This window comes from Telopea speciosissima, chromosome 5, assembly GCF_018873765.1.
Source record: "Telopea speciosissima isolate NSW1024214 ecotype Mountain lineage chromosome 5, Tspe_v1, whole genome shotgun sequence".
Lineage (NCBI taxonomy): Eukaryota > Viridiplantae > Streptophyta > Magnoliopsida > Proteales > Proteaceae > Telopea > Telopea speciosissima.
The window spans coordinates 68,096,768-68,110,701 of NC_057920.1; the positions used below are offsets into that span (position 1 = coordinate 68,096,768).

General features: G+C 37.2%; 2 protein-coding genes across 3 annotated transcripts in view; one reads left to right on the forward strand and one right to left on the reverse strand.

Moving 5' to 3' along the window:
• The window catches only part of LOC122661261 (histone acetyltransferase HAC1-like), a 31,633-nt gene extending 23,894 nt beyond the window's left edge, over window positions 1–7,739 (forward strand). For both annotated transcript variants that reach the window (XM_043856606.1, XM_043856607.1), the window contains 10 exons: window positions 587–715; window positions 923–1,123; window positions 1,266–1,408; window positions 1,513–1,825; window positions 2,099–2,238; window positions 3,774–3,852; window positions 5,013–5,405; window positions 6,609–6,826; window positions 6,924–7,232; window positions 7,277–7,739. In XM_043856606.1, coding sequence (XP_043712541.1) covers window positions 587–715; window positions 923–1,123; window positions 1,266–1,408; window positions 1,513–1,825; window positions 2,099–2,238; window positions 3,774–3,852; window positions 5,013–5,405; window positions 6,609–6,826; window positions 6,924–7,038 — 1,731 coding nt within the window. In that variant the 3' untranslated portion in view covers window positions 7,039–7,232; window positions 7,277–7,739. The remainder of the gene's footprint in view (window positions 1–586; window positions 716–922; window positions 1,124–1,265; window positions 1,409–1,512; window positions 1,826–2,098; window positions 2,239–3,773; window positions 3,853–5,012; window positions 5,406–6,608; window positions 6,827–6,923; window positions 7,233–7,276) is intronic.
• A 4,756-nt stretch (window positions 7,740–12,495) lies between these two features.
• Window positions 12,496–13,934, reverse strand: part of LOC122663360 (ribosomal RNA small subunit methyltransferase H) — a 71,756-nt gene continuing 70,317 nt past the window's right edge. Inside the window, exons 4-5 of the mRNA XM_043859037.1 lie at window positions 13,470–13,662; window positions 12,496–13,155 (exon numbers count right to left, since the gene is read on the reverse strand). Coding sequence (XP_043714972.1) covers window positions 12,764–13,155; window positions 13,470–13,662 — 585 coding nt within the window. The 3' untranslated portion in view covers window positions 12,496–12,763. The remainder of the gene's footprint in view (window positions 13,156–13,469; window positions 13,663–13,934) is intronic.

A 13,934-nucleotide genomic window follows, 5' to 3' on the forward strand; every position in this document is an offset into this window, starting at 1 on the left:
TTTTATGTACTTTAATATGACCAGATTGTTGATTTTCTAAGATATTTGTCCATGGCGTATGTGTGTTTCAGGTTTTTTATTTTTAGAAGTGGCTTATGGTGTATGTTTATGTTTCGAGGCATTTTATTTCTAGAAGTGGCTAAAGGTAGTAGAATGGGTTTCTTCATATTCTTTTTTTATGCATTGCAGGCTGCAGTATAATCTTAAGATGTTATTTTAGACATTAATTCCATCATCCCCTTCCATCCCTTTCATCTCTTTTAGTTTCTGTTACCAATCCTAGTAGTTTATGGTCCTTTATATGGATGAAATTCTTATCTGACAATGCTTTATTCTTTTTATGTTTTATTTTTAACCGGCGTAATCTTAGATCGCGCTTCTGTTGCTTGTTTGTTTCTATTCCATTTCTGTTGCTTATTCATTTTTATTCACTTCTGTTGCTGGTTCATTTCTGTTTCTTTGAGAACTGTTTATTATATTATGCACTCTTCATTTGAAGGGTTCCTATATTTGCTACCAGAAGAATGAGTTTCGAAGTTCCCTTCTTTATCCATGCATATAAGCTAACTATTAGTTGATATTCCAGGTTCCAGGAGCAGAAGCACTGGTTGTTAGAGTCGTATCATCTGTTGACAAAAAGCTGGAAGTGAAACAACGTTTTTTGGAGATTTTTCAAGAAGAGAATTACCCCTCAGAATATCCATATAAATCAAAGGTATGAAGGAGCTGCTGTTGAAAATTTTTATGGGAATTTATTTATTATCTTATAATCAATGGCATGTGATGCCAACTGAAAGTACTGTCCCTTTATTTATCCATAATCCATAATCCATAATCCATCTCCATCATTTTTTTGGTTCTAACTAGCATTTTTCCACTTTCTGAAGACTCAAATATAATATCTCGCAAATGCTTCTTCCAGGTAATTCTGTTATTCCAGAAGATTGAAGGTGTAGAAGTTTGCCTCTTTGGCATGTATGTTCAAGAATTTGGTTCGGAATGCCAGCTCCCAAATCAGCGGCGAGTGTATCTGTCGTATCTGGATTCTGTCAAATATTTCAGACCTGAAGTTAAAACAGTTACAGGAGAGGCTCTTCGTACATTTGTCTACCATGAAATTCTTGTATGTTTTATACCTCCCTACTTCGTTTCTAGTTATAAAATTCTTGCAAAATATTTGATCTGTTTGGGTTCCTTTGATGGTTATCCCTTTCAGAGTTTGTAGGACGGGTTATGATGATTCTGTTGTACTTCCTCCATTTCAGATAGGATACCTTGAATATTGCAAGAAACGGGGTTTCACAAGCTGCTATATATGGGCTTGCCCACCATTGAAGGGTGAAGATTATATTTTATACTGTCATCCTGAAATTCAGAAGACACCAAAATCCGATAAGCTCAGGGAATGGTGAGCCTATTAACCTAATGAATTAGATTTTGCAAACCATTTTGTTGTTATTTGTTTTGCTGAACTTTTTTTTCATCAACTAATGCACAGAATTCTTTCCTCAGGTATTTAGCGATGTTAAGAAAAGCGGCCAAGGAAAATATAGTGGTTGATCTGACTAATTTATATGATCATTTCTTTGTGTCTACTGGTGAATGTAAGGCTAAGGTAACTGCGGCTAGACTGCCATATTTTGATGGTGACTACTGGCCAGGTGCTGCGGAGGATATGATTAATCAGCTCCGTCAGGAAGAAGATGGTAGAAAACAACAAAAGAAAGGGAAAACCAAAAAGACTATTACAAAAAGGGCCTTGAAAGCTGCTGGGCAAACTGATCTTTCTGGCAATGCCTCAAAAGACATTTTACTAATGCAGAAAGTAATCTTTTGTCCCTCATGTTCTCAGATTTGTCATTTTCTGATGTCACCGTCAATTTTTTTATTTGCATTTAAGTTTGTCCTATGAGTTATTTAGAAAGTCAAAATACCTAGTTGTGACGTGTGGTTTAAAAGTTTTACTTTGGACTTGGTAGGGGTAATATAAATTTTGCTTTGCTAGCTGTTCATTTTTAGTTTGACATTTTCAAATACCATTTTGTTTTCTAACTTTAATTCTTTATAATTTTTGATTGCTTAACATTTGCATCTGCAGCTTGGTGAAACTATCTCTCCAATGAAGGAAGATTTTATCATGGTTCACTTGCAGCATGCCTGCGCTCACTGTTGTATTCTTATGGTGTCTCGAAATCGTTGGATTTGTAATCAATGTAAAAATTTTCAGCTTTGTGACAAGTAAGCATTCTCCTCTTCCCTATCTAATCATTTTCCTGTTTTTCTTTGCAGTTTTTTAGGAAGTTTCTCGCATTTTCTATATATTTTCAATCTGCTAGTAAGATGCCTACTAGGCTTATGGAGAACTATTTATTGGGGATTGTCAGTTTGTCACTCTACTTCATTCTGGGATGCATAGTTGTCAAGGCGGCAAGGCGACCTAAGGTGGTGGAGGGGTGCCTAAGCGCTTAGGCGACAAGGCGCCCGCGTGTTATTTTTTATTTTCCCTTTTTTCAAACATTATTTAATATGCTACAATATGAACCTTATATCATCAAAATTCAACATTAAGCCACATCAAGTCATAAAAAATTAATATTAAGCAACATCAATTCATCAAAAATCAATAAGTCACATTAAGTAAAAAAAAAAAAAAAAAAAAATCAATATTAAGCCACATAAAGTCATAAAAAATCAACAATTCAACATAGAACTAGAAGACAACAGAATTGAAGAAGCAAGCTATTGGAAGTTTGAAACAATTAATACATACATTGGATTTATACTGTTCTTAGAAAATATGATCTTATCAATAAGTAATTAAATTGCTCTCGATTTACAGAAATGATCTTATTCTCTAAGAAGTTTGACTGATCAAATGATTTTATTTTTACATTAGACTTTTTGTATTAGGTAAAACCATAAAATACAAAACCAGCTTTCCAACAAATCCAAGATTGCTTAAATCTGATTTGTATTGGCGGAGTTATGTTCCGATCAAACCTTATTTGGTGTGCGTGAATGCTGTCAAAATCGCTCTGAATGAAAGAATATTTTTAAATATCAATACAAATAAACATTTTATCACACTTTGGGTTTTTAGCAATGTTTTACCATATTGAAATTTGTGGAATTTTCAGATTTGAGAAAAAATTCAGCATTGGAAAGTTGAAAATTTCACCTACTGCCAAAAATCCAGTTTTTGTTCTTGAACTGGGGGGTTTGACTTTTTATCCTTTTGGAATTTGATTTTTAACTATTTTTATTGGATTCAAATAGGAGGGTATTTGCTTATTTATGAATAATATCTTAAGTAAATGAAATACAAATATAAAAATATTTAAATGATATTTGGCATAAATAAGTGCTAGAACCTTTGTCTAATACCAATTAAAGCCAGTGCAAGGCGCCCTGCACTATGGCAGCAGTCACCTAGGCCCCTAGAGATCCGCCTGGATGCCTAGGCGCCGACTATGCTGGGATGACACTCGGTGCCTTGACCTACCCTTTTGCTTTTCCATGGGTACATGAAGTGTCCAGCAACAAGCAAGCTTTAATTGCATTCCTTCTGAATCCATGTTGAACCTTTATGTGGTCACTTGTACTGATATTGCAATTTTGTTCTCTTCATTAGTGATATATTTTGTTCAGTTATTTTTGTTGATTTCTTTCTGAATCCCTGTCATGCAATAGGACTTCCTGAAGAGTTGTGTAGGACTAATGATAATGCAATTCATACATGCTTTCCATTTGACTTCCCCTCCCCTCCATTATAGGTGTTATGAAGCTGAACAGAAAATTGAAGAGAGGGATAGACATCCAATCAATAGTCGGGAAAAACATGTGCTCCTCCCTGTGAGTTTTCTGATCCTACATTTTTTATTTTCAAATGATTATTTCTAGGCTTCTACTTCATTTGCACTAGGCTTCCACTTCACTTTCATATTAACTTTGCTCTATAATGTTACTTGCGCTCTGTCTGGTTGGGTGTATGATGTGAAATAATGTGAGATTAAAACCAAAACAAAATGGATACATTGATAGTCATTAACAATAATCGTGTAACTCAAAAACCAAATTACTTCGATTTTAATAGAAATTATCACAAAGGGTTAAGGAATCTATTTGAATTTTTTTGAAAAGTTCAGTTACCATTTATTTTAAATTTCTAAGGTACCTAATCATTGTTTTCATCGATTGCAAACATAAAAAGGGCATACCCAGTGCACGAAGAGGGTCATAATGCACATAGCCTTACCCCAACTTCACGGAGAGGCTGTTTCCCAATCGATTGCAAACATGCTTTTCTAATTTTAATTCACTTTACAAAATTTTACATCCAACCTGCATCATCAGTTAAAATAATTTGAACTTCCATTGAAAAATATAACAGAATTAAGCAAGAGAGAACCAGAACCAAGAGAAGAAGAGAAGAGAAGAAGTGGGAGAAGGAGAGCTGTCAAGAGGGATCGAACTTAACAGTCTCCCTCACCAAGTCTTTATTTATATAGTTTAGATTACAACCAAAAGAGGGGATTCCTAATTAAGTTAGGAATCCTTGCTACAATATGAAAAATAGAAACTACTCCTAGTTACAATAAGAACTAACATAAACAGAAACTAGGACTAGATAATCCTAACTAAACTCTACAGATAGAGAAGACACATAGGAGGAGGGAATCTCAATCAGAATAATGGAATATTCTGATCGAGATTATCCTTCTCTATGTGCTCGATATACTTCAACAAAAAAAAAAAAAACCAGAAAATTTGAAGAAGCTCATTCGAGATTTTGTATGCGTACAAGATCTCTAATATTGGAAATCAAGATATCTAATTTGGGAAATTATTCATGTTGTAGCACCAAGCATATGGTCTACATGGGTTCCTGATATATTGTCATTTGAATTGAATTGATTTAATTGGCAGCATATTGTATTCACATTGGATGCTCTTTTATTGCTATGTTGAAGTTTGAGTTGATATGATGAGCTTTAAGTATGGACTTTGTGCAGGTGGAAGTGACTGATGTACCTGCAGACACTAAGGATAAAGATGAGATTCTTGAGAGTGAATTCTTTGACACTAGGCAGGCGTTTCTGAGTCTTTGTCAAGGAAACCATTATCAGTATGATACCCTACGCCGAGCTAAACACTCTTCAATGATGGTCCTGTATCATCTTCATAATCCAACCGCACCTGCTTTTGTGACAACATGCAATATCTGCTATCATGACGTTGAAGCTGGTCAGGGATGGCGTTGCGAAATCTGCCCTGATTATGATGTATGCAACGCATGTTACCAAAAGGATGGTTGTGTTGACCATCCTCATAAGTTGACAAATCATCCCTCTACGGCTGATCGTGATGCACAGAATACAGAAGCTCGGCAGAAACGAGTTATTCAGGTGTGTTTACTTGTACTAGCTGATATTGGTTCTGGATATGCTGACAGGTTATGTCCTCCCATGCATGCTTATGTTTCAACTGCCTGTTGTGGTTAAATTCCGGCAGTGAATGCTGCATTCAGTTTTTACCTTATATTTCATTAGCATCATAGATCCCTTGGCAGGTCGTTATGCCTTTTCTTTGCCTCCTGGTTTTTGAGTTGAGAACCTTGCAGTAGCCCCAGTGGGTCCCACTGAAAATTTTGACACCAATGCTCTATGACATTTCTTGTATTGTTCAATTGTCCAAGACTCCCTTTTTTTTATGCAGATCTACTGTACTTTTTGATCTGTTTATTAACATTCATATATTTTCCCCCTGTTTATTTATTTATTTATTTTTTTTTGGGGGGGGGGGGGCCCTCTTGCTACCTATCAACTCTCTTCCACATTGTTAATATCATAATTTCTCAATGACACCTGATTCTGCCCCTTCCCTCCATTTTGTTCTCATTTTGGGGTTTGCTTGGTGTCCCAGTTATTTATGGTTGATTAGGAATATCCTCTTCCAGTTTGTCAACAACAACAACAAGCTCAGCCTTATCCCAACTTAATGGGGTCGGCTACATGGATTCAAACAAAGAAAGTAGGTAAAACTGAGGATTAGACAAAATAAGGGAATGAAGAGATAGAAAAAGAGGGAAGGGAAATGAGATGAGAAGTGAAATTGGGAAATGACAGATGAATGATGTAAAAACAAAAGAAAAGTAAAAGATAAAAGTAACAGGAAAGAGGCACAGCCCAGCAAGTCAGGAGAATCTCAGCTAAGTAGGGTCTGCTACATGATTTTGTCAATTAGCTAATTTATCCAGATTTCCTAGGGAGGGGTTAGTCTTTTACATTATTTTATTAAATCAAGGTAGGGGATCTTTTACATTATTTTATTAAATCAATGTAGGGGATGGATAATTATGGCTGGTACTCTGGTATGGCTGATAGGATCATATTTGTGTACACTTGGTAGACTATATGGCAATTCCTGCCGTTGTTTATGCCATTCATTATAGATGATGAGTGATGGTGATATATTATGGGGGGAAAGTCCTATTTGTATTAGATTCCCAAGCTCTACTTAATATCCCTATGGTTAAAGGTAGGATAATCAAGGAAATATTAGGTTTTTCCCTACAAGGTCTCACATTATGTGATTATATGCTGTTGCAGCTTAGGAAAATGCTCGATCTCCTGGTGCATGCTTCTCAATGCCGCTCTCCACACTGCCAATACCCGAATTGCCGCAAGGTTAAGGGGCTTTTCCGCCATGGTATTCAATGCAAAACTCGTGCTTCTGGAGGTTGTCTCCTCTGTAAGAAAATGTGGTATCTCCTCCAACTTCATGCCCGGGCTTGCAAAGAATCTGAATGCCATGTACCACGTTGCAAGTGTGTATAGTAATAATTTCTCCCATCTCTAAAATTTGACCATATCCTTTTATTGTATATAACATAAGCATTGTTTTTGTATGTTGTAATTGTCCAGGGACTTGAAAGAACATTTAAGGAGGCTGCAGCAACAATCTGATTCTCGGCGGAGGGCTGCAGTGATGGAGATGATGAGACAACGAGCAGCGGAGGTTAAAGGGAGTACAGGATGATGAACTTGTACATATTGATGGACTTCTGGGAGATCCTCCTCGAGAGAAATGACGATGATCACATTCATTAGGATGGTCACATGAGCAACTCCAAGAACTGTTTTGAAGCAAGCAGTTGAACAACTAGATGCTCAAGTGAAAAGAGAGTGAGCAGATATTCTAGGAGCTTTTCTTGGGGAGAGGAAGGTTGGGTGGTTTATTTTCTTTTTTTTGGGTTGGGGGGGGGGGGGGGGTTTAGGGTGTGAACAAAAAGGTGCAATCTTTGGTTTATCACTTGCATGAGGGTATTCGTGGTCATCAACACTCTGCGGTATAGTCAGTGCAGTATAAAAGACAGAGTTGCCCTCTTCAACCACTGCTAACCATGTCCTTCCAATATGCCAGTTGGAGTAGAACATTGATCGATCTTCGGCCCTGAGGTTATTCTTTGATTTATCCTCTGTATTTCTGTGCCATCCTTTGGTGGCCTGGTGTACAATAGATGTACTAATTTGTCCAAAATATAAAGAAAAAAGAATTTGGGGGAGGGGGGGGGGGGAATCTTTCTTTTAAAGGAGATTTGTGAGGCCGGTCTTCATTTTCCCTATATTTGGGGGGGGGGGGGGGTTGAGAAAGGGCAGCCCCTGCATTTGTTGTGCTGTCCTGTTTTGTAGAATTTCGTTTTATTTAAAGGTGAAGAATGAATAAGTACTTCCAAAGAGTAGCACCATATTCATGTTCAGCTGTAGCCTGTAAAACAATCTGTCCTCGTTAATACATCAGTAGAAAATGCATCGAGTAATGTACATTTCCATTGTATTGGTTTCCAAAAGTACAATTTTTTCCCCTTGTACCCTTTTCAACCAAGACATTCATAAATTCCTTTCAACTAAAATCATGAACATTCTACCCCTCCCCAGTCTATTTCCCCGGTGGTGAATGCTGACACCAGTTGACTCTTTTGGAGCTTTGTTCTTCGTCAATAAATTTTAGGGTTTTTAACAAATGCCCTCCTAAAAATGTCCATATGTCCAAATTTCCTTACAACTTTTTTAATTGTAAACTCCCCTTTACTGTCCAAACAGTGGAGCAATTTGGTGCCTGCCATTAGTCTGGGACGTTAGAGGTTAGTTTTAGGGGATTTAATGATCAAAATATCTTTATCATAAAAACAAACCAAAATTAAACAGTAAAATGATCAAATTGCTCTCATCTTCCCCAAATAGATTAGGGTTTGGAATGAAAATCGAAAATTTGCAAATCGTAAATGGGTTGGATTGAGAAAACAAATCAGTGGAGGATTCCAATAACATTTCATGGCTACTAGATTTCTTTTCCTGTTTAGTTATGGGAAAATTGCTTAGATCTACTAACTAACAAAAAGATTTACAAATTTGGTAGGTTTAAATTATATTTTACAATCACAAATTACAAGTTTAAAAAAATTTACAAAATCCCCATTTCAGTAAAAAAAGCTAAAGGAAGAACCTAAAATACCCCTAACATCGTTTTCTCTCTCCTCGTTTTTCTTCCTCGGGCGAAGGAATACCTAGGCAACTCCCCCCCCCCCCCCCCCTACTCCAACAATCAAACCCCACCACCCCCCCTAACACAAAACCCCCCCCTCCCCCCCCCCCCAAAAAAAAAAAAAAAAAAAAAAAAAAAAAAAAAAAAAAAAAAAATTATTTTAAAAAAAAAAATAAAAAAAAAAATAACTTCTCTCCCCCCCCCCCCCCCACCCCCCCCCCCCCTCCCCAACCTCTAATAAAAAAAAAATCCCAATTTTTTTATCCTTTTCCCCCCCCCCCCCACCCAAAAAACCTCAAAACAAAAAACAAAAATATCCCAATATTCCAAAAACCCCCAAATTCCTCACTCCCCCCCCCCCCCCCCCCCCCTTTCCTCCAAAAATTTCCCCCCCCTCCCAACCCCCTTCCCCCCCCCCCCCCCCCCCCCCTTTCCCTCCCCCCTCCCCCCCCCCCCCCCCCCCCCTCCAACCGCTCTCTTCCCCTCCCCTGCAACCCCGCCTCGTCCTCCTCCCTGGAAACCTGTCCCATACCACCACCTATTTTCAATTATATGCGTTTGATGAATAAAACTTTCGATAGCCTCTCAGTACGCTGACCCCTGGGGAGTCTTTGGACTTTCTCTCTTGTGCTTTCTCTGTGCGTGAAAGGAGTAAGGGGGAGATCCTAACACTCACTTTACCTTTTCTCCTTTGATTTCAATTCTTACACACGGGAAAGAAGGAAGATAGAAAGATCTTTAATGAGTTTTTCTTTTTCGACCGATTAATCCTAACGAGAAAGAAAATAAAACAAGTTTTAGGATCTCACGATCCAAACTTATACATTTTCATTTTCAGATCTGTTCGTTGGGGTGCCCGATCTATTAATATCTGATGTTGATTTAGTAGATTGATTCCTATAGTGGTCAAGTAATTACTAAGGGGAGAAAGAGGGTTTTAATTGTTGTTCCTTTTCACTTATATTGTTAATGCAATTAATCGATTCCAATCGATGAGACATTTCACTTATATTGTTAATGCAATTAATCGATTCCAATCGACAAGACAACTCTTCGTAAAGAGAAGAATTCTAGATTGAAAAAAAAACCAAAAATCACTGACTTGAAAGTGTTGGACCTGCTACAACATGCTATTCCGTTCTCATTTAACATATTCTTTTTTGTACTTCTCGCTGACTCTGTCTATGCTGTCCAAGATGGATTCTGAATAAGAGAATTTTGGACTCATCCACCAGCTTTTTCTGGGTCATATAGTTTAACATCTGAATGCCTCATTGAACTAGAGACGCTTTGCTTCAACATCTCTTTCTTTCACCCACGCGTTTGTTTTTCCATGCCTCTTCCTCGCTTTCTGCATTTCTTTTCTTTCCTTTGCTTCTCTCTTTTGAAGGTAAAGAGAGGGGTGATTGGTGGTGGTGGTGCGGGGAGGGGGAGGGAGTGGTTGCCAAGGTGTTGCTTTGTTAGAGGAGGAAGAGACAGAGAAGGATTTTAAGGGTATTTTAGGATGTTATTGGGGGTATGCTGTGTTGTTAACCTGACATACAAAATGTTGATAGTGATTGTAAACTCTCTACCTTCTTTCATTAATCTTCAAGAGAAAGGGTTTCAAAACAGGAGAAGAAATCTAGTAGCCATGAAATGTTATTGGAATCCTCCACTGATTTGTTTTCTCAATCCAACCCATTTACGACCATTTGCAAAGGAATTGGGGAAGATGGTTTTTTTGGATTCTTATTTCAAACCCTAAACTATTTGGGGAAGATGAGGGCAATTTGGTCATTTTACTATTTAATTTTGATTGATTTTTATGAGAAGGGCATTTTGGTTATTAAATCTCCTAAAATTAACCTCTGATGCCTCAGACTAACGGTAGGGATCAAATTGCTACAATGTTTTGAAAGATGGGGAGAGTTTATAATTAGAAAAGTTGTAAGGGGGTATTTAGACAAATGGGCTTATTCAGGGGGGCATTTGTAAAAAACCCTAAAGTTTATTATTATATGAAAAAAAAACTAAAATCTAGGCTCCGTTTGTTTCCATGTTGTGATGTAAAAACTTGGAAAATTTTATTTGATAACTTTAACGAGAAATAAGGTAAAAAAATGATGTAAAATGTCCTTGTAAATTAGCCAATGCTTTCGTCACATTTTACATAGTAACATCATTAAAATAATTACATAAAGGGAAAGAGAATGCTATCTTGGTGCGTGTGCTACACTGCTCATGCGCCTAGACATAGTGGCGGTCAAAATGACCATTGCACCCCTAAGAAATTTCACCTTTTCATCTTTTCATGGGGGTGCGACAGTCATTTCACTCGCTCCTGTGTCTAAGTATAGGGGCAACGCGCTGCACGGACCAGGTAGCGTTCTTTCTCCTTTGCATGAAATGTCATAATAACCAAAAGTAAATGATACAGCTCCTATAATATTGTGGATAGAAATTCGTATGGATGGGTCCACATTCATAGGCCATAAGAGTGTCCTCAAGATTGAAAATAGTACGATCAATGGCCAAGGCCATTCATTCATCTCCATTTGCGGCAGCCATTTACATATTCTCTGGATGACATTGCTACCTCCGGTTTCTTGTGACTCGTTTCCGCCATAGAATTCTAGAACTGAAGGCAAGTGTTTCTCTTCATCCAACGCTGCTACGTTTGTCAGATGAGATCCTCTAAATCTTGACCATTGAATAATGGTATCTATTGTTGCGTATGTTGTTCCATACATATACACCCCATAAATACTTGTAAACTTTGTAGGTGTATTTAAAACTTATAACATTATTCACCAAAAAAACCTTTTATAACATTCTTTTGATTGTTACATTATTCACCAAAAAATATCTTTTGTAGCATTCTTTCGATTGTTACATTATTCACCCAAAAAAAATTATAGTAACTCAAGTTTGCAATGTTTCTCATTAATTGCAGCAACTGATCAAGGCGCATTATCTTTTTTCAATCTGAATTTTATACTCAAACTGTTATGTTTTGTAATGATGGGGCTAATCTGGTTTGTCATTTGTTTAAGTTGCTAGCTTAAAAGGGATGTAGGATCAAGATAGGTCTCTCAACTTCTAGTACAATAAACGATATTATCTTTGTTCTTGGTTAATATTTATTTTCTTCTTTTTCATAAAAAAAACATTCTTTTGATTGCCCTTTGTCTTATTTCCAAAAGTTTTAAATCTGGATAAAAATGGATTTCTAAAATAATTTGTTTTTGTGTTCTTTTTTTTGAAGAAATTAAAAAAATGTACTTCATTACATTATCGTTGTCTTGCATGTTTTTCGAATATATATATGAAATAACAAAATTTATCCTCATTGAATGAAGATGTATATTATACCTAGTGGGCAAAAAAATAGTTACAAATTATTTGACACCTTGTGATGGTGGACAAGTCAATAGAGCCTTGTCCCCGAGTTAGTTTGGGGACCCCTGCTCATGTAGTATCTCCCACTCCCCTTACCCCTACTCACTTTGTAACATAAAAAAAAAGACACCTTAAGGGGTGTAAATAAAAAAATCCCTTTCACTCACCAAAATAAATAAAATCCATTTTCTAATAAATGGGTTTTTCCAAAGTTGTCCATTAATTCTAAAAGAAAATTCCCAGGCCCTAAAAAAATGCATTTAAAAAATGAAGAATTCATTTCCATAAATTAGCAATAACATTACACACAAGTAAAAATGTTACATATGGGGAAACCAGTGGGCTCAAATTCCCAGGTCCACGTACACAGCAAGAAACTATCATTAGATCATCCTTTTGTCCATGACTGACACTGCATGGCCCTAGAACTGACATTTTTCACCTTACGTGGTCTGATTTTGTTGCCGCTACAATCAGCCATAAACAAGGTACAATATCACATTCAATGGAGCTCCAGTAAGCGGCATAGACACCCATAGCTCCGTCCTCTTTATGGAAGAACTGCAAATATTTTTAAATATAAATATGTGCATAATAATTTAGGAATCAAGAGGATGTTAGATTATGCGAAATAGGGAGACAAAGTAAATAATAATCTTGGTAATAACACAATACTACAATAATAACAACGTTGGAGCTTACCCAGCCAAACACACATCCATTCCAAGGTCCATCATGCCTCAAACTCGGGAGTGGTAGACTGATAACTACAGAACCACCTGAGGAAATGAATCATATCAAGTGCCTTCCAGTGAGGTTGAAACGCAATATTCAGGCCTCAAACCTTCTGAACTACTCTGAGCTTCGCACTCCTACACCTACGATTCAACCTTTCTTCCTCTTCAGAAGGTGTTATTGGTCTCTTTGTAAGAATGGTGCCTTTCCTGCCTTCTATTTTCTGTTTAATCCATGTTTCTCCAACATTGTCATCCTTTCCCTTCCTTGTATTTCCATCTATCCCTTCACCCTTATTGTCAATGATGTCAAGAAATGTTTCTTTCACAATCCTGTCCTCCAAGCTATGGAAAGATATTACAACAAGTCTACCCCCGGAGGAAAGGCAGTCAAAACAGGCATAAAGGGCATCCTCTAATGTTTGGAGTTCATTGTTAACTGCAATCCTCAAAGCTTGGAACACCCTGGTTGCTGTCTTTATCCAGCCGTTCCTCCCTGGAATTCATTCAAGATGCATGTGAATGGGTCACCAAATTTTTTTTTTTTGGGTTGAAAATGGGTTACCATTCAATGAATAGAATATTATCAATTGGTTGATTGAGAACATAAGCAGCCAACCATTGCAGGTGGCATGACACAATAGGCAAAATTCAGGAGAGAAATGAGTAACCCACCCACCGAGGGAAACAAATGGAGAAGAATAAGAAGGAACTAATATACAGGAGAAACAAATCCAAATAAAGCTTCAAAAAACAGAAAACTACAGAGGCAAAAACTAGAGCACAATGGGGAAAGGGGATGGCATCTACCTCCAGATACAGGGAAGGTTTTCTGAATTAGGTCTACTAGTTCGCCAGTGGAATGCAATCCTCCATCTAAACGCGCATTAACAATTTTAGTCTGAAGACGCTGCCAATTGCTTTCCTCCCCATACTCCAGTAAAATTCGTCCAACTTCAGCCTCTGGCCAAAAATTCAAGATGTCTTCTGCTTTCAAACTTACCTGTTATAAATCGGTTAAAGTCGGTCAAATGTGTATAAAACCTATTAAGATTTCTTGTAGCATGTTGAAGTACAATTTCACCTATCTCCCCCCCCCCCCCCCAAAAAAAAAAAGTCAACTGAATAGGCCAAATTTCCCTCACCATGTTAACCTTACAATCTCCTATGGGAAATAAGTTTGAATGGGATTGTTAAGGAGAATTAATGTACTAGTCAAGATGTGGCAAAGTAGAGGTATGGTCTTACCTATGACAATAACATGTGTTGCAGAAC